This window comes from Heterocephalus glaber, unplaced genomic scaffold (assembly GCF_053883595.1).
Source record: "Heterocephalus glaber isolate CG9 unplaced genomic scaffold, H.glaber_assembly_v1.0 deba00001687, whole genome shotgun sequence".
NCBI lineage: Eukaryota > Metazoa > Chordata > Mammalia > Rodentia > Bathyergidae > Heterocephalus > Heterocephalus glaber.
The window spans coordinates 20,293,268-20,321,149 of NW_028258412.1; the positions used below are offsets into that span (position 1 = coordinate 20,293,268).

General features: G+C 43.4%; 2 protein-coding genes across 14 annotated transcripts in view; one reads left to right on the plus strand and one right to left on the minus strand.

Moving 5' to 3' along the window:
* The window catches only part of Acad10 (acyl-CoA dehydrogenase family member 10), a 47,123-nt gene extending 22,062 nt beyond the window's left edge, over positions 1–25,061 (minus strand). For 4 of the 11 annotated variants that reach the window (XM_087198398.1, XM_087198396.1, XM_087198393.1 and 1 more), the window contains exons 1-10: positions 24,704–25,061; positions 20,901–20,976; positions 19,187–19,386; positions 15,582–15,730; positions 13,193–13,387; positions 11,529–11,687; positions 10,705–10,864; positions 8,002–8,143; positions 2,661–2,729; positions 129–310 (exon numbers count right to left, since the gene is read on the minus strand). In XM_087198398.1, coding sequence (XP_087054524.1) covers positions 129–310; positions 2,661–2,729; positions 8,002–8,143; positions 10,705–10,864; positions 11,529–11,687; positions 13,193–13,387; positions 15,582–15,730; positions 19,187–19,373 — 1,243 coding nt within the window. In that variant the 5' untranslated portion in view covers positions 19,374–19,386; positions 20,901–20,976; positions 24,704–25,061. The remainder of the gene's footprint in view (positions 1–128; positions 311–2,660; positions 2,730–8,001; positions 8,144–10,704; positions 10,865–11,528; positions 11,688–13,192; positions 13,388–15,581; positions 15,731–19,186; positions 19,387–20,900; positions 20,977–24,703) is intronic. The other 7 variants (XM_087198392.1, XM_087198391.1, XM_087198395.1 and 4 more) reach the window with 7 other exon arrangements.
* Brap (BRCA1 associated protein) overlaps positions 1–27,882 on the plus strand; it is a 147,766-nt gene that overhangs the window by 91,884 nt on the left and 28,000 nt on the right. Inside the window, exons 1-2 of one of the 3 annotated variants that reach the window (XM_004843790.4) lie at positions 25,099–25,360; positions 27,522–27,683. In XM_004843790.4, the coding sequence (XP_004843847.1) occupies positions 25,279–25,360; positions 27,522–27,683 (244 nt within the window). In that variant the 5' untranslated portion in view covers positions 25,099–25,278. Of the gene's footprint in view, positions 1–25,098; positions 25,361–27,521; positions 27,684–27,882 lie in introns of those variants that run through there. The other 2 variants (XM_087198403.1, XM_087198404.1) reach the window with 2 other exon arrangements.

Sequence of the window (27,882 nt, forward strand, 5' to 3'; positions counted from 1 at the left end):
AGTGGGAGCCAAGTCCATCTTCCATTGAGCACACATTTGATTATTAACACTGCAAATAATGCAGACCCTACCAGCAGAGCTGCTTGTGAGGAAACAGCCAGCCTGGAGGACCAGAGGCTCCTGCCTACCTTGCTTCCCATAGTCATTCAGGCCTGCAGCCTGCAGGTCCACGCTGTGGAGCTGGCACAGGACTCTGTTCATGGCGGTGTATATGGCTCGCCTTTGGCTGGGCTCCAAGCCTGGCAGAGAAGGGTCTTTGTAGATGAGGCCTGGGCAGTACTCCATCACATAGAAGGGTGTGCCGATGACACTGCAGGGGACACAGACGGGGTCTCAGGGCCCCGACACACAGCGTGGCAGCTGTCAGTCCCCCCACTGCTCTGAATGTTGCTGTGCACACAGGCTAGGCACTGGGGAAATGCTCAGGCCTGGAGCACTGGGCATACTGGACATTTCCTTTTTCCTGTGCACATAAGGAAGGTGAACATCCACCAAAGACACACACACACACACACACACACACACACACACTAACACACAGCCTGCTCTTTCTGCTCTTTGGTCCATTTGCAGAAACCATCAGATGGGTTTAACTGTGGTAATATAGAAAGTGATATGGTTGAAAGAGGGAGGTTTGGAGTTATACAGAGCCAGATTTAAATCCCACCTCTGCCCTTTACTAGCAGCGTAACCACGAGACACTTACTGCACCTCTCTAAACTTTGTTGCTGTTGTTTTGATCTGTAAAGCAGACCCACTTCAAAGGGTAGTTGTAAGAACTAAGGAAACAAACATACAGAGAGCTTGTCACTGGGTCTGGTGAGGGGCCAACAGGTATCTCTTCTTGTTACTGATGTTATTTTTATCATTATTTCATGGTATGAATGCCACATATACCACCTGATAGTTTTTTGTTGTTATTGTCGTTTTGTTTTTTGAGACAGAGTCTTCAGGCTGGCCTTGAACTCACTATGTAGCCCAGGCTGGCCTTAAACTTGCAGTGATCTTCCTGCCTCAGCCTCTCAAGTGCTAGGATTACAGGCATCACCACTACATTCAGCTACCATATGATAGTTCTGATATTACCTATCAACATGTCATTAATTCATTTGTTAGTCATTACTAGAAATCAGTATACTATGCTGGGGATTTAGCTCAGTGGTTCTGCCACCTGCCTCGCAAGCGCAAGGTCCTGAGTTTGATCCTCTATAAAAAAAGAAGAAATCAGTATACTACCCTCAAAAGTAGTTTTGAAAATTCTAGAATTATAAATATTTGTATTGACTGTAAAAACTTATACCAGCTATTGGAGAGGTTGAGTCCTGCAAGTTCAAGCCCAGTTTGGGGCACTTAGTGAGAACCTGTTTCAAATTAAAAAACAAAAAGGGCTCAAGATGTAGCTCAGTGGTAGAGTACTGGGCTCCATCCATAGTACCCAAAATAAAACAAAATATGGTTGTAAAAGACATTCTTTGGATAATTAGGGAAATTTGAACATGGGCTAGATACTAAATATTATTAAAGTACAGTGTCTATATACATGGGCTCCGCATCCAAGGGTTCAATAAACACTGATCAAAAACATTTGGAAAAAATACATTTGAACAGAACACATACAGACTTTTGTTCTTGTCACTGTTCCCTAAGCAATAGAGAGTAACAACTATTTACACAGCACTTATATTGCATTAGATGCTGTATGTAATCTAGAGGTGATCTGCAGTATGTGGGAGCATATGCGGAGCACCTGTGCAAATAAATACTCTGGGTTTCAGGTAAGGGACTTGAGCTCCCTCAGGCTTGGCACCCTCAGGGCAACTTGGATCCAGCTACTCAGGAAGCTCAGTAATTATCCTAAGCGTAATAATGACACTACGGTGGAAAAGATGCCTCCACTTTGAAAAGACACATACTATCTGTGACTTACTTCAAAAGGTTTAGCCACAACACAATATAGAAGACACGTATACGTACATCCCCACATACATTTATAGAAAGCAGATGTGGTAGCACGTATTAACAGTTTTAATCTGTGTGCATGTAACTAGATGATTTGATACTACTGTCTTTTCTTTCATTTTTTTGTATGTTTCAAAATATTCATAATTAGTTGAGATAGAGACTCAAAAAGTATCCTTCAAAGTAGTTTATAACAGTATAGAAAGACCACAATAAAAAATTAATGAAAACAAGCAGATGAGGGCCCAGGATTTAGCTCAGTGATTCCGCCACCTGCCCTGCAAGCACAAGGTCCTCAGTTTGATCCCCGGTACCAAAAACAAAAAACAAAAAACAAGCAGATGAAACTAGGGGGATACATGTTTTTAGAATGTTAGCCAGGGATTTAGCTCAGTGGTTTCGACGCCTGCTGCGCAAGCGCAAGGACCCGAGTTCGATCCCCGGTACCAAAAAAAAAAAAAAAAAAGAGAGAGAATGTTAAAGAAAGCTGTTTTCTACCAAGCCCCTTGAAAGCAAGCAGTGCCTTTATCTTTCAGGATAAATTAAAGACCTGAGAACTTCTGAGGGAGGTTGCTCTACAGTCTCTTTTCTCTCTGGTCCAAATTTGACTTGTCTTCACCCTAACAAACTCGCATTTGAGTAAGTGCACCTTCTCTCTGTAGATTCAACATGTAATAGCAAAAAGTACATCTGAACTTTACCTTGAATCTTCACAAAGGTCAAGAACCCTGGGGACAGATACTCCAACATTTGCAAGGGCTTTCATTATCCTGTAGAACAAATAAATATGAGCATAACTGCTGGCTGAATTGATGAGATTTTCTTGAAATTACTTTTCTGATTTAAAAAAATAGTATATTGGGAGCTGGGTGAGGTGGTGCAAGCCAGCAATCCCAGCTACTTGGGAGGCTGAGGCGGAGGCAGGAGGACTGCAAGTTCAAGATCAGCAAGACTCTGTCTCAAAGCAGGGTGTGTGCGTGTGTGTGTGTGTGTGTGTGTGTGTGTGTGTGTGTGCTGGGGATGTAGCTCAGTGGTAGAGGAATTGCCTAGTATGTATGAGTCCAGGGTTCAATCCCCAGTACCAGGAAAACAAACAAACAGTACCTTGGGGCTAGCGGTATAGCTCCATGGAAGAGTGCCCCTCAGTTTAATCCCCAGTATGGCAAAACCAAAACCAAGAAGCCCAGCAACACAGCTCAGAATGATCAGAACCAAACAGAGAAATGGACAAATCTATAACCACAGTTGAGATTTTAACACTCCTCTCCCAGTACTGACAGAACTAAACAAAGTTAAAGACATACATCTGAATAACATTATCAACAACCTTGACCTGACTGATATTTCTGGGGCATTCAGTCAGCAACTGCAGAATACATATTATTTTCAAGTCCACAAAATATGTTCACCAAAATAAGTCATATGCTGGTCTGTAAAGTAAGTTTTAATAAAGTTCAAACATTAGTGACATCTTAGTATTGCTCATATTCCAATGAAATAAAACTAGGTATCATTAACATGATAATCTGGAAAACAATATTAGGATATTAATTAATATATTTCTGTTGGTCATAGAAGAAACCACAGGAGAAATTTAAAAATATTTCAAACCAGAATAAGAATCATAAAATATAGGACCAGGGATTTAGCTCAGTGGTTTCGCCACCTGCTGCACAAGCGCAAGTATCCCCAGTACCAAAAAAAAAAAAAAAGAATCATAAAATATAAAATGTCAAAATTTGTGAGATGCAGTTTAATAAATACTTAGACACTTATAACTTTTTTGTTGTTGTTGTTACCAGGGATCGAACTCGGGACCTTGCGCTTGCAAGGCAGGCACCAGAACCACTGAGCTAAATTCCTGGCCCTAGAAACTTATAACTTTAAATCCCTGTAATACAAAAGAAGGAGGATTCTAAAACAATGATCTAAGATTTATCCCTTAAGAAGGTAAAAATAGTGCATGCCTGTTATCCCAGCACTTGGGGAAGTTGAGGCAGGAAGATGCCAAGTTCAAGCCCAGAGTGGGCAACATAGCAAGACCCTGTCTCAAAAAAAAAAAAAATTAAAAATATAAAACGAGTTAGGGATAGGGATGTAGCTCAGTGCAAAGGCCCTGGATTCAATCCCCAGTACCAAAAAATAATAATAATAGTCCAGAATAAGTAACTGGAAGGGAATAAAATGAAGTAGAAAACAAACAACAGGAAAAAATTAACAAAACCAAATGTTGCTTCTTTGAAAAAAATCAACAATTAATAAATATCTACCTAGACTGATATGAGAAAGAAAAAAATTACAACAAAAATCAAGAATGGGGCTATCACTACAGATTTGTTTTTTGGAGACAGGGTCTCACTAGGTGTTTCAGACTGCCCTTGAACTCACCATGTAGCCCAGGGTGATCTCGAACTCACAGCAATCCTCCTGCCTCACCCTCCCACATGCTAGGATCACAGGTGTGCGCTATCATGCCTGGCTTATCAGTATAGATTTTAAAAGCGTAATAAGGGAATATTATGAACAGTACTTTTTTTAGCTTAGATGAAATGAGTAAATTTCTTAGAAATTATTACATATTGAAAAAAAAAAAGGCACAGTGGTACATGCCTGCAATGCCAGCACTCAGAAGACAGAGGCAGGAAGAATGCAAGCTGGAAAACAGCTTAGGCTACATAGCAAGTTCAAGGGCAGCCTGTATAGTGAGATTCCCTCCCCCACCAAAATAACCTTTAAAAAAAGATAAATATATGTGAATAGCCATATATTTATTAAATTGAATTCACAATGAGAAACCTCCAAAGAAAACTGTCCCAGATGGTTTTATCGGTAAAGTCTATGAACAGCAAGGAGGACATTTAAAAAAATTTTATTTATTTATTTATTCATTTATTTATTTATTTATTTTTGAGACAGGGTCCCGGTACGTAGTTCAGGCTGGCCTTGAACTCACTATGTAATCCAGGCTGGCCTCAAACTCATGGCAATCCTCTTGCCTCAGCATCCCAAGTGCAAGGACTACAGGCATGTGCCACCACACCCAGCATTTTAAAATTTTTAATAGAAAAATAATAACCCATAGTTTGATCCCAGTGGCTAGTGCTTATGCCTGCCTGGTAGCCTGTTCCCCTCCCATGTTCTGATAGATTGTCCTTCGGGAAGCAGCCCTCCCCATTCTCAGTCCACATAGCTTACGTGAGACTGACCCAACCCTGGTTCCAGGGATGGGTACAAGACGGAGTTATGACAATTCTGACCAATATATCTGTAGGCTGAAGAAAAGTCCAGGGACAGATCTGTGACCCAAATGGGCCAATGAGTCAGTCTTAGGAGATGTGCAGGAAACTTTACTGGGATTATTGAAAAGACAGGAAATACAAAGGGAGAGAGGGTCCTGCTCCCTTTACTGAGCCTCTGGATCCAGCTGTGCGTGACACATGTTAATTATCCAAACATCTGACCATATCACTTCTCTGTTTATGCTTAAGTGAGGCTAGGTGGATTCAATGGCAACTGGAGAATATACTAACATGCTTCTCCAACATGACCATGGCAAACATTTCAGTGTGCTCCTTTTCTCATGCATGTCTTTAAGACACGTAATACTATATGTATAGTATGTACATAAAATTTTATCATACACATTTTTCTATTATTCTAGGCATACTTCTTGGGTACTGTAATAGCACAGTCATTGGGTCTGAGGTGTGGCTCAATAGTACAGCGCTAGCCCAGCACGCATGAGGCCCTGGGTTCCATTCCCAGCACCACACACACACAAAAAATCATTAACACATCCATGACAAGGCTCTAATTCATACACCTTGCTGCCATGCAGTTCTGAACCACCAGTGGTACATGCATGACTGTTTCACTAGGCAGGGTGCGACAGTCCCATTGGGTGATACAGCCGCTTGATGGGACAGCCATGTATGTACCACCACCAGTGGTTCAAGCCAGCAGGAACATGTTAGCTTGGGCTATGGAATCCCACTGCTAGCAATGCCCTGAAGCTAGGCTCCACCACTCACTGACTAATATGTGACCCTGGATATGCTGCTTAACCTCTTTAAGCCTCAATTTACTCAGCTGTAAAATGGGATCACAACAGTAACAAGTCAGACTGAGGATGCTTTAGGTTAACCCATTTGAAGCATTTATTATATTGCCTGGCACATGCTAAACAGCCAAGAAATGTCAGCTATTCCTATTATGGTTGCAACAGGTTGATACACCAACGTTTCCTTAATCATCTCCTGATTACTGTATCTCTATGTATTTCCACTGTGGTGAATATATTAATACATAAAGATTTTTCTCTATTTCCAAGTGGTTATTTAAATTAGATCCACAAATTGAAATTATTAGGTTTAAAGTTATGAGTACTCGAAGACTTTCAATAAATAATATCATACTGTTTTCTCAAAGAGTTCAAATTTACATTTGGCATCCTATAAGCAGATATTGCATTGTTTCGTCTTCAAATGCAGTTTCTTTTCTTTTTTTTTTTCCCAGTACCAGGGCTCAAACTCCGGACCTTGGGCTTGCCAGGCAAATGTGGCACCACTGAGCTACATCCCAGGCCCAGTGCAGTTTTTTTTCAATACAATGGAAATTCTGTGCATTCCTGGATATTTTCAGAATCATTCCAGGCCTCCAAAATTCCTTGCTGGGAATGGTTAGAAAGTGTTAACAAACATGATGTATAGAAAAGACAGTGGCAGTTTCAGTTTTGGGTCTCTGGGGCTACAAATACACACCTGCCATGACATGGGCACATGGATACAAATGCTCAGAAATAGCTACAGTGTTCCTGCCCTGAGGAACCCTGGGCTTCATAAATTGTCAGTCAGTGGTCCTTGCAACACTTGGGTAGGTCACATTCTAGAAACCCAGAAGTCAGGAGGTGAGACAGAAAACATGAAGGAGGAGGAGGGCCACCAGCTAAAGTCTCATTCTCCACATGGCTCTGCAGCTTTCTTGTGCAGACTTACGGGCTGCAGGTGGCCAGGAAGATAAGAGAAAGGGAACCTTCCAGCAGAGCACACCCTAGTCTCATTCAAGGCTGGGCATGCTGTTTTTCAATCTTGTATGGTTAAGATTTTCTCTTTGTAGAACAACCTATTTTATGGGGGATAGGTTATAATATTATTTTCTTAAACATTTTATTATGGAAAATCTCATATAAACATAGACTTGTATAATAAACTCTCACATACTCATCATCCAGCTCCAAGGACTATCACCCCAATAACACACTGATTGTAAGACTAAAGGTCTTAAACACTTCAATCTTTACTTCGAAGCCCTTAAATCTAGAGTTGGGTGTGGTGGCACATGCCTGTAATACCAGCCCTCAGGTGGCTGAGACAGGAGGATCACCTCAAGTTCAAGGCCAGCCTGGGCTACAATGTGAGTTCAAGGCCAGTCTGAACTACAGAGCAAGACTTTGTCTCCAAAAAAAATTTTTTTTAAAGTCTGTAAGATTAGAAATGGGGATAAAGCTCAGTGGTAGAACACTTGCCTGGATTAAATTTCCAGCACTCTACACGCACGCACGCACGCACACACACAGAGTCCTTAAGACTAAAAGGCAGGACTACAGAGTACCTCGATGTTGCCTTTATTCTTTGAGAGGTTCTTAAAAAAATGGTCTACCATTTAGAAAAAAGAAGCCAAGGGCCAGGGGTTTAGCTCAGTGGTGCCGCTGCCTGCCTCGCAAGTGCAAGGTCCCGAGTTCGATCCCCGGTACCAAAAAAAAAAGAAAAAAAGAAGCCAAAATAATGACGCTAATAATAATACATTTTTTAAAAAGAAAATAATATTTTCTTTTATTCTCTCTCTCTTTTGGTTTTTTGAGAGGTCAGATCTTTAAATAAATAAATGCATAAATAAATAATAGGTCAAATGTTCTTACTTAAAATAACATGGTGATTCCTAATTGCAATTTTAAATGACTCAGGGTACTTTACGGAGGTTGACCTCCTGGCCTAGGTCTGAGCTGATGTGCTGTGGAGGCGGCCCTGGCCACTGAGAATTTACCTGAACTCCCTCTCTATGGCATGGGCAGATGGCAGGAGAGTCCCTGGTGGTTTTTTCCTCAGAACCAGCTGATGATTGGCCACCCTGATGTAGTAAGTGGGATTTGAATGGCCGTGATCAAACTGAAGGAGTTCCATCAGACCTGCAAGTTTGAAAAAAAAGAACAGTTAAACTGGAGCTGGCACCCAGCCCATCTGGACAAACATCTCTTATATCTAGTGAGTTTTGCATTTGGGATACAGAACATCCTCACATGGGATGCAATGCATAAAAGCACCTCCTCCCTGGGCACCAGGGCATTGAGTCTTGGGCACATTCCACAGGCTCAGGTCCAGAATCACATAAGGCCTCAGTGGGGCAAAGGCCACGCGCTTTACAGCACAATCATTTCCTCACTTTGTACAGTGTCGGCTTGTGTGCTTTTTGCCAACTGCTGCCTGGGAACAAAAGCACTTTAGTTCTATTTTGCAACACACACTCAGTTATGGCAACCCATCAGGCCTGAGGAATGCTCTGAGCCTGAGAAGGAGAGTGCCCTAGTGTGTCCCTCGCCCCTACTCAGCCAAACCACGCCCCGAGGCTGATGTGACAGCTGGAAGGAGCTATGCAGGGCCTTTCATTGTCCACCAAAGCTGTTTCAGGTGGTGCAATCTCCTCCCACTAACTTGAGTTCTCCTTTGCCAACTCCTGGCTATGCAAAACCAAACTGTAGATGCTTACCCATTCATTTGGTCAAGAGGGCAGGCAATAATGGGAGTCACACAGCCAGCATGGTGGTGCACACCTGTAATCTCACCACTCCCAAGATTGAGGCAGGAGAACTGCCACAAGTTTGAGGCCAGCCTGGGCTACATAGTGAATTCAAGGCAAAAAAACAGGGTGCATGGGCAGAGGGAATCTATTTTTCTGAGGATGAAATGTGCTTCTTTTTTTGTTGTTGTTGTGTCTTTTTTTGAGGCAAGATCTTGCTATGTAGTTCACGTGGCCTTTGAACTCACTATGTGGCCCAGACTGGCCTCGAATTTGCAGTGGTGCTTCTGCCTCTGCCTCCTGAGTGCTTGGATTACATCCCTGTGTCACCATGCCTGGCTAGAATTTGCATTTCTTTTTTTTTTTCCCTGAGGGTAAAATATGAAGAATGACAAAGGGACCCTTGAAGAAGTAGAGTCAACTTGTTGCTTTTTAAAATCATTCAATTTAGCTGGGTGTGGCGGTGCATGCTTATAATCCCAGCACTCGGGAGGCTGAGGCAGGAGGACTGCCAGGAGTTCGAGACTAGCCAGGGCTACACAGTTAAGGGCCAGCCTGAACTACATAGTGAGAACCTGTCTCCAAACTACCCCCACAAAGCAACTTTATTTTTGGTACTTGGGTTATGAAATCAGGCCTTCACACTGAACTGCATCTCCAGCCCTCTTATTTTTGATTGTGAGATAGGACCTTGCTAAGTTGCTAACTTGCCTAGGCTGGGCCTGTTATGGCTTATGTCTAGATGTCCCCAAAAGCCTCATGTAGTCACCAGTGGGGCTTTTCAGAGGTGGTTGGATCTAGAGTGTGTGATGCTAGGATTAAATTGTGATGCTGGGATTAAGTGTGTGATGCTGGGGATGGGCATGATGGCCCATGCCTGTAATCCCAGCACTCAGGAGGTTGAGGAAGGAGAATCGCTACAAATTTGAGACCCATCTGGGCTACATATGAGTTCAAGATCAGCCTGAACTACACAGCGAGACCCTGTCTCAAAAAACAAAACAAAACAAAAAGTGTGTGATTACTAAATCAGTCCACTGATTGGTTTGGCATAGTCCTGGGTGTGGTAGTGGGAAGGCCCACCCTGGGTGTGAGTACTATCCACCCTAAGGGTGTGTAGCCTAGATAGAAAGTAAGGGACAGAAAGAGGACTGCTGTCCTTGCTTGCTACTTTGTTGTTTTCTGCCCACCATGAACTGTTTCTCCTCTGAGATGCCCCTCTGCTATGCCACCCTGCTTGGAGCCAGACAACTATAAACTGAAACCTCTACAAACTGTGAGTTAAATAAACTTTTTCTCCTTTAACTTTGGATGTCAGGTATTTTGACCCAAACTTGTGATCTGCCTACCTCAGTTTCTCAAAGTACTGGGATTACAGATGTATGCCACCACACCTAGCTAAATTATGCAACTTTTAGGTCACCTTCACAAAACAGGATGTAGTCTCAAAAAATTAGAAACACTCAAACACCCCCATGCACATAATACAGTCCCCAAGTTCCTCTCCTCCTTGGTGGCCATTTGCAGAAGATGTTGCCATGCCATACCAAACTCTCAGTGGATAACAAGGGCAAATGTACTTCTGTGGATCCATAAAAAAGGAGTTTAATGCTTTTTCCAAGAAAAATTGAAATCAGTACTTGGATCTACCAGGCTCAATGGCTACCTTCTCCATGGCATTGCTTCTTTGTCTACAGCATATTACAACAGGGTTTGAGAGTGAAAACTAGAAAGGAAGTGTAGCCTGGAGAGAACCACCCAAATACAAAACCTAGCCAGGCATGGTATTGTATGCCTGTAATCCCTGCACTCTGGGAGCCCAGGAAGGAGGATAGAAAGTTCAAGCCCAGTCTGGGCAACTTGGCAACTTAGTGAAACACTATGTAAAAAAAAAAGTCGGGAGTGTAGCTCAACAACAACAACAATAATAACAACAAAAACCACCTTCCATACCTTTGGTTTGGGTCCCCAGCAAGTTTCCAAGGTACTTCTCCAGGGCATCTTTTGGGATCTCCATGGTCTTCCTCACAGGACGAGTGTTGAGAATACCCCGGTGCAATGAAAAACCCAGAAGAGACTCTAATTCCTTCACTGCAATCTCCGGGTCGTTGACCTGGTTTTGGAGAGAAGACCCACCCTGTGCCAGTCTCTATGGAGCTAATTCTCAGGAGGGACTTAGCCACGAGTCAGCTTTCTGAGGAAAGCCTGTGGAGTCAGGACATGCAACTCTAAGGCAGAAGCAGAATGAGTTTTTGCCTCCAGGTAATTCCTAGCTGCACTGAGCTTTCTTTCCGCTTGGAAGAGTGCCTATTAATGGGGCAGAAGACTGTGCTGCAGTGTCTTCTGTGTCCTTACTGCCACCTGCTTAATAATGAAAACCCAATGTAGAAACTGGCCTGTGATCCTGTCACTTGGCTTCCATGCTCACAGCCATAACTTGGGTGACCCACGTGGCTGGTGGCTGCTGAGTCCCCATCTAGAGAAGCATCACTTGGAAAGCCTAGATGTCACTCTGAAAGGCTTGCACTAATTCCTGGTGGACAGTAGACGGTTTTTTAAAAAGTGATGAGCCAGGCATGGTTTTCCAGCTACTTGGAGGGCTGAAGCAAGAGGGCTGCAAGTCTGACACCAGCCTAGGCAACGAAGGGAGATCCCATCTCAGAATTTAAAGGGGAGGGGCTGTAGCTCAGGAACAGAACAGTTCCCCACCATGTGTGAAGGCCTGGGTTCAATCCCCAGTACAGGGGTGGGGGTGAGGGGAGAATAAGGACAATTACCTTAATAGTATGTATACCAAGGCTGGCAGCTGCTTTTAGATTTGGTCCCAGATCATCGAGAAAGATAGACTTGGAGGGCTGCAGGCCGAGGCGCGCCAAGCAGAGCTGGTATATCCTAGGGTCTGGCTTACAGACCCCTTCCAGGCAGGACTCCACCACCTGAGGGGGGCAGAAAGGAGAGGGACATCCCTAAAGGTAGAGCACCCACATGCACGGTGGCACATTTTTCGCGAAAAAAAGCAGGACATTTGAAACTTATTACAAGAAATTTAATCTTCTTAAATAGAATGATTAGGAAATTCTGGATTATGACCTGGGGGCAAACTCAGGAAACCAAAGTTCTGGTTCAGACCCCATGGCCATGTACAAACAACTAGCCTCAGTTTCACCCTCAGGAAAATGGGACTAATAACTGCCATCTTACCTATCTCAGTGGTTACTGTGAAGCTTAAATGAAACTTGGGTGAGCTCAAAAAGACCAAGCATTTGTTAATGCCACACATTATGGATACCCAGAACAGAAGAAAGGCTGTACATTTCACCAAAAGCATGTCAGGGGAGAGGGTCTCACCCCAACTACACAGCACAATCACCAGTGGAGCTTTCCATACATGCACATGCCCAGGTCCCACCCAGACCACTCAACAACAACCTCAGGGAAGGGAACCTGAAGTCTTTACAAACCCCAGGTCATTCCAATGGGTAGGCAGAGCTGAAAATCTTTATCTCCACCTCATCAGTCCAATGAAAGGGACTAAGTAAGGGCTGGGAACATGCCATTTTCTAGAGTCAAACCAAAGTATGTCTTCTAAGGATGGAGAGAAAAAGAAAAATGCTCTGCTAATAAAATGTATGATATTGAAATTATCAGGGAAATTTCCTCCCATGGGCTCCAGAGGCTGCCATATCTCTCACTGTGTTTGGTGAGGTGTTTCAATCTGCACTGACTGGGACTATCCACAGAGAATGGGACTGAAGGGAAGGGTCCCCTCGAGTCATCACAACTCTGGAAGACCCTTGAAGCCTTACTGCCACTCGGCTTTGGAGTCTCCAAAGGGAATTATCACTGCTGTCGGTTATAAGGGATAAACATTTAAAAAGTACCCAAATATAGCCAAGCATGTCAAAGTTCTACCATAAACATTAAATGCTGGGGTGTACACATGGAGCAAATCACGTGGAATTTAGTAGGGGAGTAAATCAGGGCTTAGATAGCACTGGACTTAACAACACAAAAAGACAGGGCAACATAGTTGGTCTCAGAAGAGCAGAGTTTGCAGGCCAGGGATTTAGTTCAGTGGTTCCGCTGCCTGCCTTGCAAGCTCAAGGTCCTGAGTTTGATCCCTAGCACCAAAAAAAAAAAAAAAAAAGAAGAGTAGAGTTCAAAGGACCACGAAGACACCCAGGCTGATGGAGGTGCTCGTGTTAAGTGTGACCTGAGGTCTGAACTCAGAACGTAAAGGGGCCTCTACAGCTGAGGATCAAATCCCATAAATGCCTGGCCTTGCTTAAGGCACAATGATATTTTAAAAGCTCTGTTTCGGCCTATTATATCTAAGTATAACCCAGTCAAGTGGCTGTATAAAAACACATTCACTCAAATGCTGCTAAAAGCCCAGGTGCAAAGATCCTATGTCCATCACTGTAGAACTCCTCAAGCTTACCACATCAAACTGGCTCCGGTCCAGGGGCAAAAAGCTTTTCCCGCTGGACACATAAAAATTATTGGTCAAGACTGCAGTCTGAAAGCCTTTTGCTCGAATTTGAGAGATGGCTTCGGTCATCACTGGGAACTGCTGTGCCACTTGCTCACTGGTCAGCAGAGAGAAAAATGAGTCCACAGGCACTGAGGTCTTAGACTGGATAGGGAAGGAAGAGAACCAGCAGTCATCAAGAGTGAGAGCAAGACAGGGTGGCGGCACACACCTGCAGTCTTAGCCAATGGGTGGCAGAGCCACTAGGACTGCAAGGGAGAGCCCAGCCTGGCAAATTAGCAAGATCCTATCTTAAAAAAAAAGGGGGGGGGGGAGCAAAGCTCATGAGCTACAAGGGAAAAATACTAATTCTTGGCTTGCTACTGCTACCCGGTGGTCAGAGCCCAAGCCACTGGCTTACTGCCTAAAGGAATTGTCTCCCTCACCTTGAGTCCTGAACTCTCCATGTGAGGTTTTTCTTCTTCTTTGTTTTTAGTGGGGTATTGCTACCTCATCCAAACAGGCACCAAATCTCTCAGCTCAAGCAATCCTGCTGCACAGCCTTCTGAGTAGCTAGGACTAAAGTATGCAGGACCACGCCTCCACTACAAGGGAGTTTTGTTTTTTTTTTAATAGAAGAAGACTATTTAAAGGTGGGGGGAAGGGGAAAGAGAGACAGAGAGAGACGGGGGGAGGGGAAGATGGAGAAGAAGAGGAGGAGGAAGAGGAAGAGAGATGGCAGAAAGCTACTCTAGACAGGAAGGGAGAATTCAAAAGTGAATTTCTTCTACAAATGAGTTTTTAACTGACTCAGAATTAGTTACCATGATTAGGGAAATGGCCTGTTCATATCAATACTGCAGTTAAATGAGTTCTCTATTCTACTCTTAGCTGACTATTTTTTATAAATCAGATCATCAGACGTTACATTAAAGTTTAAAAGTATATTAAGCAGATGTAATTTACTTTTAATGATCCAGAAGCCATTTAATGATTTTGTTTTATCCTAACATCAACATTATGAACCTCAATTTGCAATCAATTTTGTTTTAAAATTTAATCTGTGTGGATTTTGAAACCCTCAGCATGTTTCAAAATTTGCAAAGGCCAAGTCAGCTATATTTTTAACAGCTTTACTGAAATATAACTAACATACCATTCAATTCACCTAAAGTGTACAAGTCAATGGTTTTTAATATACACATGAAGTTGTTCAACACCATGCAGTTGATTTTAGAACACTTGTTACTCTACAGAGAAACTTATACCCATTAGCAATCACTCCTCATTTTCCTCCAACAACCCTAGTCCTAGAAAACCACCCATCTACTGTCTCTATGTATAGATTTTAGTATTGTAGACATTTCCTATAAGTGGAATCATATAATACATTGTCTTTTTTGTGTGTGTGGTATTGGGAATTGAACCCAGGGCCTTTGCACTGAGCCATACCCCTGGCCCCTTTTTATTTTTTATTTTGAAGTAATGTCTTGCTAAATGGCTAAGTTGCCTAGGCTGGGCTCAAACTTACAGTCCTAATGCCTCAGCCTCCCAGTGCACTGGAATTATAGGTATGCGCCACCACACCCAGCTAACTAGCACATGCCTATAGTCCTAGCTCTTGGGAGGCTGAGGCAGAAGAATCACTTAGTTTGAGGTCAGTATGAGGTATATAGTGAGTTCGAGGCAAGCTTGGAATACACAGCAAGACCCTGTGTCAGAAAATCAATAATAACCCAGGCCCGGCAGCACATGCCTATAAATCCAGCACTCCGGAGCCTGAGGCAGGAGGAATGCTTTTGACAAGTTTGTTTGCTTTAACATATTTTCAAGGATAACCATTTTTTAATTGTAGAAAGTATACATAAAATAAAATTTACCATTTTAACCATTTTTAAGAATACAGTTCAGTGGCATTGAGTATAGTCATACTGTTCAACAACCATTACCACCATCCATCCACAGAACTTTTCTTACTATTATATTTTAAATTATATTTTAGTAGAGCTATTTAAAGGTTATATAAATTAATATAAATAAAAAATTTAGAACAATGCATAGCACAGAGAAAATAGTCAGTACTATTATTGCTTCCATCAGCTTTTGGATCAAAGCCATTATGCAGACAGCTCTTGTTTCAACAGCTGCTGGTGAGGTTTATGGGAAAGAATATTTTTACTTATTCATATATAAAGTTAAAATTGAGTACCTAAGGATAATAGCCAAAAACATAATAAACAGCTTAAAAACCTACTAGGTTTTCACATTATTTTCAATTTGACCAATTTATGGATGAAATGTTGTAAATGCTATTCAAGCCAAAAAGAAAAATACAGAAATTCCGATGTTTATCACTTACTATTTCAGAGCAAATTCTCCCAAATTCTTGTATGAAATCCCCTGTTGTTATCTCTCCTCTCATAAATCTCATCCAAGGTCCATTTTCACCATCTTTGATCAAGGCTTTCAATATAGTTCCAGAAGGGACATGATTCTGCACTTCCCATTCTACAGGAAGTAAAATATGTGAAAGTAAAATACACTCACAAATGGCTGGGGCTTGAGGATGGCAAGGGGAATGATGGTACCAGTTGCTAGGGCATCACTGTGGTGCCCAGAAGGGTGCTACTGGGAATTCAGAGAAATGCAGAAAACGCAAAATCTCAACCTTGGACCTAAAGGAAGAGATGCTAATTTGCCTAACATCACAGTGCTGCTGAGCATCAGGTCCTTACCCCCACTAGTTTGAGATGACCTGGGGTACAGCAGGCTGAACCTTCATCCTTGTCTGTCACTGTATGGACCACATCCATTAGGTCACTTACTCAATCCTGGCATGGCACATACTAAGGAAACCCATGAAAGCCACTAGATTCTGCAAACTCCCAACACCAAACTCTTCATTTTGTAAGGTATATGATCGCCGGGTGTGATGGCATATGCCTATAATCCCAGCACTCCGTGTAGGCTGAGGCAGGTGGATCACTATGAGTTCAAGGCCACTGTCTGCTATATAGTGAGTTCAAGGCCAGCCTGAACTGCATAGTGAGACTAGTCTCAGAAAATCCCAATATGGGCCGGGGATTTAGCTCAGTGGTGCTGCCACCTGTCTCGCAAGCACAAGGTCCTGAGTTCGATCCCCGGTACCAAAAAAAAAACAAAACAACCCAATAAATAAATAAATAAATAAATAAATAAGCTGCATGATCCTTTATGGCAGTGTTGCTGGATCACTGAAATACTCAACTGGGAGATGCTGTCTTTGTGGAAATTTTCTCTTTAGAAAGAGTTAAGGCAGGAGAAATATCAGCATGGTGTAATGCTAGGAACACCTGGACAAATGTCATATTTGTACAAGGTTGTTTCTTTGCTGATTCTATATAATACAGCCACTGGGGGCAATATATATGTGTGTATATTATATATAAAATTCATAATTATATCTCTAAGATGATACATTTTATTTATATCTTTTGAAGATATTTTTATTGCTTTTTCTAATAAAGTACTACTTACGCATTGAAAATATTTCAGACAATATAAAAAGGTACAAAAAAGAAAGTAAAATGACAAACAATTTCATTCTTCAGAAATAACCAACATTACTGATGTGATGTATGTACTTTGAGACCAACAAGACTTTTAAAACTCAATCTAAAAATAATGCTTCTTTAATTTTAGAGCTAAAGTGTATAGCCCTTTTGATAGTGCCAGAGTTGGTAAGTCTGGGGGTAAACTGGCAGCTGCATATGCTGTTGTTGATGGAATATAAACAAGTATAACCTCTATGGAAAGGAATTTGGCAACTGTCAAAATTTTAATGCATATATATTAAATGTAGTAATTCCACTTCCAGGAATTTCTTTCAGATGCATTTATAGAACTAAGCAAAGATTATATACATAATCTTTTTGTGCAAAATTTGTTATAAAAAGAACTTGAAAATTGAATGTATATATCAATAAAGGGCTTATTAAATCAATTATGGTAAACCCACATAGGGGAACACTGTACAGATATTAAAATGTACAAAGTAGGTTAAGGGTGAACAAATATTGCTTAAGGGTCAAATCTGCCTCCTTTCTGTTTGTTTTGGGTGTGTGTCAGGGATTGAACCTAAGAGTGTTCTATCACTGAGCTACATGCCCTGCCTTCTTTTCTTTCTTTCTTTTTTTTTTGAGACAGGGTCCCACTGTGTATCCTTAGACTCACTATCTATCCCAGGCTGGCATAGTGATCCTCCTGCCTCAGCCTCCCAAACGCTGGAATTATAGGCGTGTGCCACCAGGCCTGGCCTACCTATATTTACATATAAAGTTTTATGGGAACATCTATTCCTTTAATACTTCACATCTATTCCTTTACTACTATCAGTGCTTTGTCGCTATAATGATAGAGGTGAATAGTTGTGACAGAGACTGTATGACTCACAAAGTACCAAGCCTATAAAGCCCTTTGTAGGCAAGGTTGGTTAGGCAGGGCATGGTGCCAAATGCCTATACTCCCAGCACTTAGGAGGCAGAGGGAGGAGGACCACCACAAGTTTGAAGACAGCCTACATCAGTGATGACAAACCTATGGCATGTGTGCTGCAGCGGGCTGTTTATTATCACTGAAAGCTCTAAAAGGTTCGCCATCATTGTCTCAAAGTCTAGGCTATCATAGTCACCACCTAGACTATGTAGTGAGTTCAAGGCCCTGGGTTCCATCCCTACCACTGAAAGAAAAACCAAAAAAACGATTCAGTTGTCAGCATAAAGGCTGGTGTTGAGGGTGAAGAGCCTGGGGGGAACTGACAGTTTGGTATAGGCCCCAACATACTTGAGAGGAACAGGAGAGGGAGCACTGAGAGGCTCCAATACGGTGCTGAGGGCCCAACTGAGGTTGGAGCACAGAACCCAGCCCATGCAGCCAATATGCCAGCTGGGTGACTTTCTCAGCAGTGCCAGAAAGCCTGGACACGGGCACAGGTTTCTGTGCCGCCTTAGGAGGAAGAATTGGCCCACCATCCCCCATAGAAGGACACAGGAGGACAGCTGTTTGGCCCTTTCTCCTTCCCACTGGGTGGGATGAGAATGTGATAGCAAGAGGTGACAGCAGGAGGCACACCATGGTGTGAAACTGGGAAATGAAGAGAACTCGTGGCAGGGCAGCAGAAAGAGAGAGCTAGAGTTGGGCTAGGGGTGTGGCTCAGTGGTAGGGAGGTCGCACAGCATGCAAGAGGCGTGGGTTCCATCCTAGCACAGTGGTGGGGAGAGGGGGACAGACAGAGACACAGACAGCTGGAGCCCCTGATGCCACAGAGCTGCTTCCTAGCCCCACACAACATACTTGGGCTTTCACGTAGTAGAGAAACAAACTTCTATCTTGTTTCAGTCCTTGTTTTATTAGGGTTTCTAATATTTGAAGCCAAAACTAATCTGACTAATTTAAGTTGAGTTGAGTTTAAGCAGAAGTAAAACCAAGGAAAGGCCAATAAAAGAGAGGACTAAAGAGATCTGAGGTTTGACAGTGTGGGTTCAGAAGCAAGTTTGGGGAGATAGAGAGAAAGGAATTCAGGGCGCCATCCAAGATTTCAGAAGTAGCACCATTCCCAGGGAAAAGCGGTTAAACTCTAATCCTAACGGTAAACAGGGCAGCTCAATCATTTCCTGGGAATATGGGATGAGCCGAACACCCACTGTTCTTAGCAAGTGCTTTCCATGCACGACTTCACTTAACTCTCCCCAAATCCCAACAAGGTAGGTACTATTATTGGCCCTAATTTAATGATGAGCAAACTAAGACCCAGAGAATAATCTCCCCAGGACAGTTGGCCACTAAGTAGTGCTTGGAATTTGAGTCCAGGACCCGAGCACTGCCCAACAGGATCCACTGCTGCCCAAAGGTTCTCCTGTCTCCCCTAACACCTCCATTCTCCCATGCCCACTCCAGGGCCCCAAAATGAAACAAGAAAGAGCTCACCAGCGGCCACTCTCCCTGGAGAAGGGATGAGAACACCACCCATGTCGAAAATCACTGCTCGGTAGGCACTGCCTCCAGAATGTGTCCAACGATGGGCTCCCCGCCACCTGCACTGGATGCATCTCAGGAAGGCCACCCTCCATGCCCACTGGAGGTCTGAGGACTGGAAAAGCCTCCTTATGCACATGGCGAGGCTGAGGCTGCACGGGAAGAAGACACAGGGCCCAGCTCAATCACACTGCTTCCCTCCAGGAGCTCACGGATGCCAAGTGGACATCTCCAACTGATCTCCATGAATGCTTCAAACTGCATCCACAGATGACCTCAGCATTCCCTCCCTCACTGACTGCTTCCTCAAAGGGCTCCATCAACTACTCAGCTGCACAAGCTAGAAGAGGGGGATCTGGCCCTGATTTTCTGCCATCCTGACCTGGTCACCCCAGCTCCAGTTGCTCTGTACTGCCCATTTTCCCTCCTGAAAACTCCACCTACTACTTTCTTTCTTTTTTGGGGGGGGGGGCGGTGTGCCGGGTATCGAACTCAGGACTTTGTAATTGCCAGGCAGGAGAGGCAGCAGTGGCCACATCCCCAGCTCACCTACTTTTTCTCACTGCTGTCATCTCCAGCTCTGCCTCTTCCCAAACCTCTCTCCAATTCTTTTTTGAGTTGTCAGCCAGGGTGGTCACTCAAAACCGCACATCTGGCCAGGTGTGGTAGCACACACCTATGATCCTGGCACTCAGGAGACTGAAGCAGGAGGATCACTGCAAGTTTGAGGCCAGCCTGCACTACAGAGTTGAGTTCAAGGTGGCCAGCCTGCACTACACAGTGAGACCCTGCCTCAAAAAACAAAATGAAAACAAAAAACTGCACATCTGATCACATGTTAACCCCATTTAAAACCTTCCGTGGCTCCCTAATGCTCTCAAAATAAACTTTCAGGTCCTTCACCCGGTTTAAAAGGCCTAATAGCCTGCCTCGCAAGCGCAAGGACCTGAGTTCGATCCCCGGTACAGGAAAAAAAAAAAAAAAGGCCTAATAAGATCTTTCCCCAGCAACTCAACTCACCCTGTTTTATCACCTCAACCTGAATAATGTGGACACACAAATCTATGTGTGGTTTCCTTAGATACATAATATTCTCGTGTTTTTGGATATGCTATTCTCTTGACCTGGAATGCTTTTGCACCAGTTGCCTGGCTAATTCCAAACGGTCTTCTGGGTTGTACTATCACTCTTCTGGTTATCAGAAAAGACAAATAAGGAGTCTCTCTTGTATACTCCCAGGATATCCTAGAATCATCTCCTCCTAGCATTTGGATGCCAGCATCACACCATCAAAACATCATCTCTCTCTCTCTCTCACACACACTCACACACACACACACACACACACACACACACACACACAGATCATTGACTTGGACTCCTAATAACTCCTGGCTGCCTTTTTTTTTTTTTTTTGGCAGGGTCTCATTTTGTAGCCCAAACTGGCCTCAAACTCAAGGCAATCCTCCTGCCTCAGCCTTCTGAGTGCTAGGCTTATAGGCATGCACCACCACTCCCTGCCCCACTGCCTATTTTCTAAAGTTACTCTAAAAAACCCCAAAAACGGGCCAGGGATTTAGCTCAGTGATGCCACCACCTGCCTTGCAAGCTCAAGGTCCTGAGTTCAATCCCCGGTACCAAAAAAAAAAAGAAGAAATAAACTTACTTTCAAAAGGATGCAGGAGGGTTGGGGTAAAAGTGCTTGCTCTGCATATACAAGGCCCTGAGTTCAATCCCCAGTACTGCAACGAAGAAGAAAAGAAAGTTCAAGGAAAAAACCATACACACAGACACACATCTATACAATATACTTCTAAATGCATATGTACAGAGATTAAACTGAATATGACAGTATGTCAATAGTCAACTGAGATAAAAGGTATAAGGGAGATCACTGTCCTTTCTTTGAATTCTATAGATTTTTTTTTTTTTTTTGGTACTGGGGATCAAACTCGGGTCCTTGCGCTTTGGAGGCAGGCGGCGGAACCACTGAGCTAAATAAATCCCCAGCCCAAATTCTATAGATTTTTAAAAGCTGGGAGAAAAAAAAGAATTAGGAAAGTTCTATTTTTCTTATGGAAATCACTGAGCTTTTCATGTAGTCTTATACTTAAAAAGCTTTTCCAGTGGGATGTGGTGACATGCACCGGTAGTCTCAGCTGCTTGGGAGGCTGAGGTGGGAGGTTCACTGGAACACAAGAATGTGTGAACAGCCTGGTCAACAAAGGGATACCTCATTTTTGTGTGGGTTTTTTTTTTTTTTGGTACCGGGAATCGAACTCAGGACCTTGCGCTTGCCAGGCAGGTACCAGAACCAGTGAGCTAAATCCCCGGCCCGGGAGACCTCATTTTTAAAAAAGTGTGGGGATGCGGCTCTGTGGTATATCATGTGCCTCACATACAAGGTCCTAAGTTGAATTCCCCAACACCAAAACCAAAATTTTCTAAAAATCAGGTTAGAGCACAAAGGTTGGTAAGACAGTTCACAGTTTCACAGACTCATGAGGCGGGAGGATTGCCACCAGTCTGAAGCCAGTCTGGGCTACATAGTAAAGTCCAGGCCAGCCTGGACTACACAGTGAAACTGTCTCAAAACAAACAAACAAACCAAACTCTGTAAGCATCTAAAGAAAATCATGGGTTGGAGTGTAGCTCAGTGGAAGAAGACTTGCCTAGCATCCATAATATCCGGTGTTTAAAAAAAAGGGTTAGGAATTTTGAGCAGTAAAGCTTAAAAATCTTATGATGTGCTTCTCAGGTAATGGGATATTTGCTGTATTTGTAAGTAAATTTTGAAATAACAACTTTGAGGTTGGTTTGCATTTATTTACATTTCTATGCCAAGGCCAAAGTTTACGCTATAAGAAGAAATGTATTTATAGTCTTGTAAAAGCATCAGCACATCTTGTGTGAGGCTTAAGACAGATGAAAAGTGTTTTTGAAGCCTGAAGGACCATCTTTAATCCTACTGAGGTCACCATCTTCCACACTCTCCCGCTAATGGATATGTGGGTAATGCTCCCACTAGCAGCTTGCTTATTCCTCCCACTACAGATGACAGCTCTGTTCTAGCCACTTGCCAACTTTCTCTTTAGACCAGGAAAACAAGGTAACCTCTCACTCCTCAGGCCTTGATACTTGCTAAGCTCATGGACTAGAACACTTTCCCCTGCTTTATCTGCCTGGTGAATTTCCGTTCGCTTTTTTTTTGGATCAAACTTGGGACCCTGACCTTGTGAGGCAGATGGTGGAACCACTGAGCTAAATCTCCAGCCCTCCACTGACTTTCACATCGCAGCCTTTTGCCTAGCATGCATGAGCCTTTTTATCTCTTCTACAGAATCAATCTTTCTTTCTTTCCTTCCTTTTCTAAGCAGACGACAGCAATCATTTTTTTACTCCTCCATACCTTCAATAGAGAACTTACCTAATTACCCTGTAACTGTTTTTATGTCTAACTGCCCTTATAAATATAAGCTCCCTTAAGGTGAGAACTATACTGTCTTTGTATACATCTTTGTATACATCTTCTCCTGGGTCCTGGTACAGCTCTAGACATAGCTGGTGCTCAGTATAAATATGACTTGTAAGTCATACACTGGATATATCAGAAAACAGGGGAAAAGCCAGGCATTGTAATTCCAGCACTCTAGGAGGCTGAGGCAGGATGGCAAATTCAATCCCAGTCTGGGAAATTTAGCAAGAACCTGCCAAAAAATAAAACATATAAAGGGGCTGGGCTGGGGATACAGCTGAGTGGTAGAGTGACCCTGAGTTCAACCCCCAGTACTGAAAATTTTTTAAAATAGGAAAAAGTTGAGGTCAAGCTTAGGAGTTGACAGCTGGGAATTTAGCTCAGTGGTGCTGTGCCTGCCTTGCAAGCACCAAGGTCCTGAGTTTAACTCCTGGTACCAAAAATAAATAAATAAATAAAAAAGGTGAAGGAGTTGACAGCCACAAAGAACTGTAACATTGTCCAACAATTCCTACTCTCTGGAATTGGCACTGTTAAACCACAAAGAATATTTGTCTTCTCCTTGCCACTCAGAATGTGATTAGTATAATGTAGATTTGCTCCCTAAATTATGCTTTTATATTCATGCACAGTATGTGTTATTATACATTAAGGAGATGATTTAATAAAGAGATGAATAGTTCTGGGTCTGGAGTTGGATTGCCTGGATTAAGTTTGAGATCCTGGGTACATTACTCTAAGCCTCAGGTTCCTCCTCTGTTAAATGTCCACAATTACAGTACCTATCTCTTAAAGGTGTTGTTACCATTGCAAGTTAGTATCTGGCACAACATTAAATGTTATCTACCACTTGGGCTGGGTGCATGTCTCAGTGGTAGAGTGTGTTTAGTATGTGCAAGGCTCCAACATCACTAAAAAAAATTGTCTAGTACTGTAATATAACAAAAAAAGTTCACATTAAACCTCATATGTTATGTGTATATACTGTGTGTGTGTGTATGGCTTATGCACTTTCACATAAACCAATGTTCCTCAATAGGGGGTGACTAGGGCCCTAGCAACATCTGGACACATTTCTGTCGGTCACCATTGAGTGCTACTGATGTCTAGTGGGTCAAGCCAGAGATGTGTCTAAAGATCCTATAATGCACAGAACACACATTCATACATCCTCAAAGAATTATCAGGACCTAAAATGTCAACAATGCAAAGGTTGAAAAACTTTGATATAAACAAGGGTATAAATGTATTCCACAGGGTGTAGTCGTAAGGTGTATTGGGGGGGGGGGGTACCGGGGATCGAACTCCGGTCCTTGCGCTTGCGCAGCAGGCGACAAATCCACTGAGCTAAATCCCCGGCCCCGTAAACTGTACGTATAGATATATCATGTGGTCATGTTATTCGTATATAGTCCAAATAGCCCATACCCGCCTAGGATGTACTGACACATCTTATGCATCACAGCATGCACCTAGAATAGCATCCTGTGATTATGTGCCATATATGCACTGGTTGTGGCTGCTATTATATATTAAAGGCAGTGTAACATGTTGAGAAGAATGTTACCATTATCTCTGTACACATTTCATTCCATCCTTACAACTACGATATATTATACCAACTAATTCAGGATTACACAACTGGTTAGTCGGGCATGGTGGCCCACGCTTGTAATCCCAGCATTCTGGAAAGCTCAGGGAGGATTCAAAGTTCAAGCCCAGCCTGGGCAACTTACTGACTCAGCAAAATTTTATCTAGAAAAATTTTAAAAATTGCATAACTAGTGATGAAGGTCGACTGCATAAAGGCAGAAAGTGTGCTTACTCTCTTCACCCATATATCCCAACCACCCTGACAGTGCTGAGACATCAGTAAACATTTTTGAAGCGAGACGGGAAGCAGGATCCCGAACTATTGCTAGCTCTGTGCTTTTAACCTGCCCACTGCCCAACCTTAACAGAGTCCCCATGAGACGTCAGAGAAACAACTTCACCTCTCAGAGTCTCGGAGTCCCTAGGTACCTGTAAAGAGGGCCTGACACAAAGCAACCCCTCCTGGGGGCGAGCGAGAGGTCGAAAATAACAATAGGCAAAAGCCCTCAGCACAGAACAGGTTCCTCGTACAATTTGGAGATCTCGTCGAGCCGGGCACCCTGAACCGTCAGCCGAGGTGGAGCGAGAGCGTGGCCTCTCCGGGTGGCAGACGCTAACTCAGCCGGGGTACAGAACCACCCCTCCGTCTCCTAAGGAGAGCAGCATACACTGGCGCAATTTACTCTTCTTTTACCGGACCGCTACCGGAAGATCACAGGAGCTTCTCTGCACCGCTCCGCCAATCGGCGCGCGTGCTGCTGTGCGCTTGCGTGACCCCGTGGGTCAGCGACGGCGGCCGGGAGGCGGAAGTGGAGGTGGTGGAGAATCCGAGAACTGTGCGACCTGCTGCTGCTGAGGCAGCGGCGGTGGCGACGAAGCGGTGGCGGCGCTGCCCGCCCCGGGCTGCTCGGCCTCTCAGCTCGGCTCCCAACCTCCCCAGAGGCCGCCGGGGCCTACACCGGCCAGCGCCTGCCCTATGAGTGTGTCACTGATTGTCATCCGATTGGAGCTCGCGGAACACTCGCCCGTCCCCGTTGGCTTCGGCTTCAGCGCCGTCGGTGAGTTCCGCGGTCTCGTCGCTTTCCCTATACCCTGGCCTGGGCCCGGGGCTTCGCCTTCCCTAAGGATACGCCAAGGACAGGCCCCGGCGAGGGCTTTTACTTCAGCCAGAAACGGAGAGTGGGTTGGGATCTCTCTCGTTCCGTCCTTAATTAAAAATCCTTATGTGTCGTCTCTGCGAGGTCCTCTGCGACCCTTTCTCCTGTCCCCTCCCACGGGCGTATCTCCCTCCTCCCCGCCAGAGAATCAAGTTGTTTGTTTCTCTTGCTTCCTTTCCTTTAGGCTCCGCGAAAGCAAGGACCCACCGACGCTGCTGGTCCCGGGTTTAAGTCATTCTTTGGTAGGGCATTCATGGAGATGTCCCATGACAAAAATCGTTTAAAAATAAAATTTAGACCCTTTCTGTGTCCCAGCACTGCGCTAAACTCCTTCCTGGTGTGCATTATCTTCTTTAAGAATCTCTAAAGCTGCCCTATATGGTAGATGGATGGATGGCATGCGCCTTTTACAAATTGGGGAACTGAGGCCCAGTGATTTAAAGATTTGCCCAAGGTTATCGGTACGTGTTCAAATTGGGAATCTAACTCAAGAAAGCTGGACTTTTCGCCCTAGCCACACACTGCCTTAGTGGGAATGCATCTATTTTCCTTGATGCTCAAAAAGTTACCTACAAATAATATTCAAAAGCTATTTTTAATTGAATGTTCAGTGTCTGCTGGAGATTTAGTTGTGGTATGTTCTTGAAAGGTGCCAAAGGTTCAGTAAGGGAGACAGGTGAATAAGGATGGATCACAAGTTCAAGCCCAGCCTGGGCAATTTTGTGACTTAGCAAGACCCTGTCTCAAAAAAAGGCAGGGATGTAGCTCAACCTTAGATTCAATCTTCACTACCACACACACACACACACACACACACACACACACACGAGTAAACAGGATTACAAATGTGAAAAATGATGTCAATGAAAGGAGAAACAGGAACATTATTGCAAGAAAATCTGGTATGGGGAGAGGGCCTGGGACAGGTAAAGATGATGTCACTGGAAACTTCCTGAGTATGTGAACTTCGGAGTTGCAAACTAAAGATTGAGAAATTTTTTTTCTTTTTTGAAACAGGGAGGGTCTCACTACATTTTCCAGTGGGGCTTAAGTATATATATGACTTAGCTGGGCTTGATGGCACATGCCAATAATCCCAGCACTTAGAAGGCCAAGGCAGGAAAATGACTAGTTTGAGCCCAGCCTGGACTACATAAGAGATTCAAGGGCTTTCTGTACTGCATAGCAAGATCATGCCTTAAGATACAAACAAACAAAAAATGAGTTGAACATCAACTAAATTGTCCTTAGCCACATACATCTGCAGGGGTTAGTCATGGAGTCATTTCTTTTAACATATGTAGAGAGACTTCACTGTGTGCTGGACATGGTAGTGTCAGTAAGTGGTGGGCAAGATAAGCGTGGGTGGTTCCTTCCTTGACATTGCATTAAGGGTATTTCAGTCAAGTCTCCAAATTCCTTTTCCCTTTAATGTGTTTCATTGGATTAAGACAAATCATAGGTTTTCATGGCTTGATCTATAGCATGAGCATAATCTAGGATCTTCAAGATGATTTTTAAAGGTTTTTACAATATGGCTTATTAATGGACTTGCCACTTTCATTTTGGGCTTAACAGGGTCTTAGTTTGTCAGGTGTGGCTAATATTTTAGTTCCTCTGGGCATAATCATCTTTGAACTTCCTCCAAGGCCCCTCCTTTTATAGATTTACTTTTTTTTTTTTTTTTTTTTTGGTTTTTTGAGAGGGTTTCGCTATACAGTTCAATCTGGCCTGGAACTCACTATGTAGTCTAGGCTGGCCTCGAACTTGTGGCAGTCTTCCTGCCTCAACCTCCTGAGTTTTTATAGATTTACTTTATACTGTATGATTTCATGAAAGGGGCCATACATTTTTGAGTTTATTGTACTGACTGCTTATTGACTGTTTGCTGAGGGTGCTGCACAAGTCCTAAAGTGAGTGAGATGGATACTGCAAAGGTTTCATATCTTTTTGTGAGGAGAGGAGCAAAGAGAAAAGGGAAACCTATTCATGGGTACTTTGAGAATGGAGAAGAACTTGTCTATTACATGTATTAATCTTCCATTTGTTTGTTTATTTTTAGTCAGGGAAATGTCTGATGAGGAGATCAAAAAGAAGACACTTGCCTCAGCTGTAGCCTGTTTAGAAGGGAAGTCACCAGGGGAGAAAGCGGCAATTATCCATCAGCACCTTGGCCGTCGGGAAATGACAGATGTGATCATTGAGACCATGAAGTCCAACCCAGGTAGACTTTCTGAAACCCTGGATTGTCTTGTAATGTAGGTCTCTGGTTACCTGTTTTACACATGTTGTTTGATGAGTCCCTCATGTTGACCTTTAGCATACTTTTATGTTTCACTGCCGTGCTTTATGTGAGCTTGATTGTTGTTTTGGTTCTTTATTTTTTTGTTATTTTGAGGCAGGATCTCACTATGTACTTCATG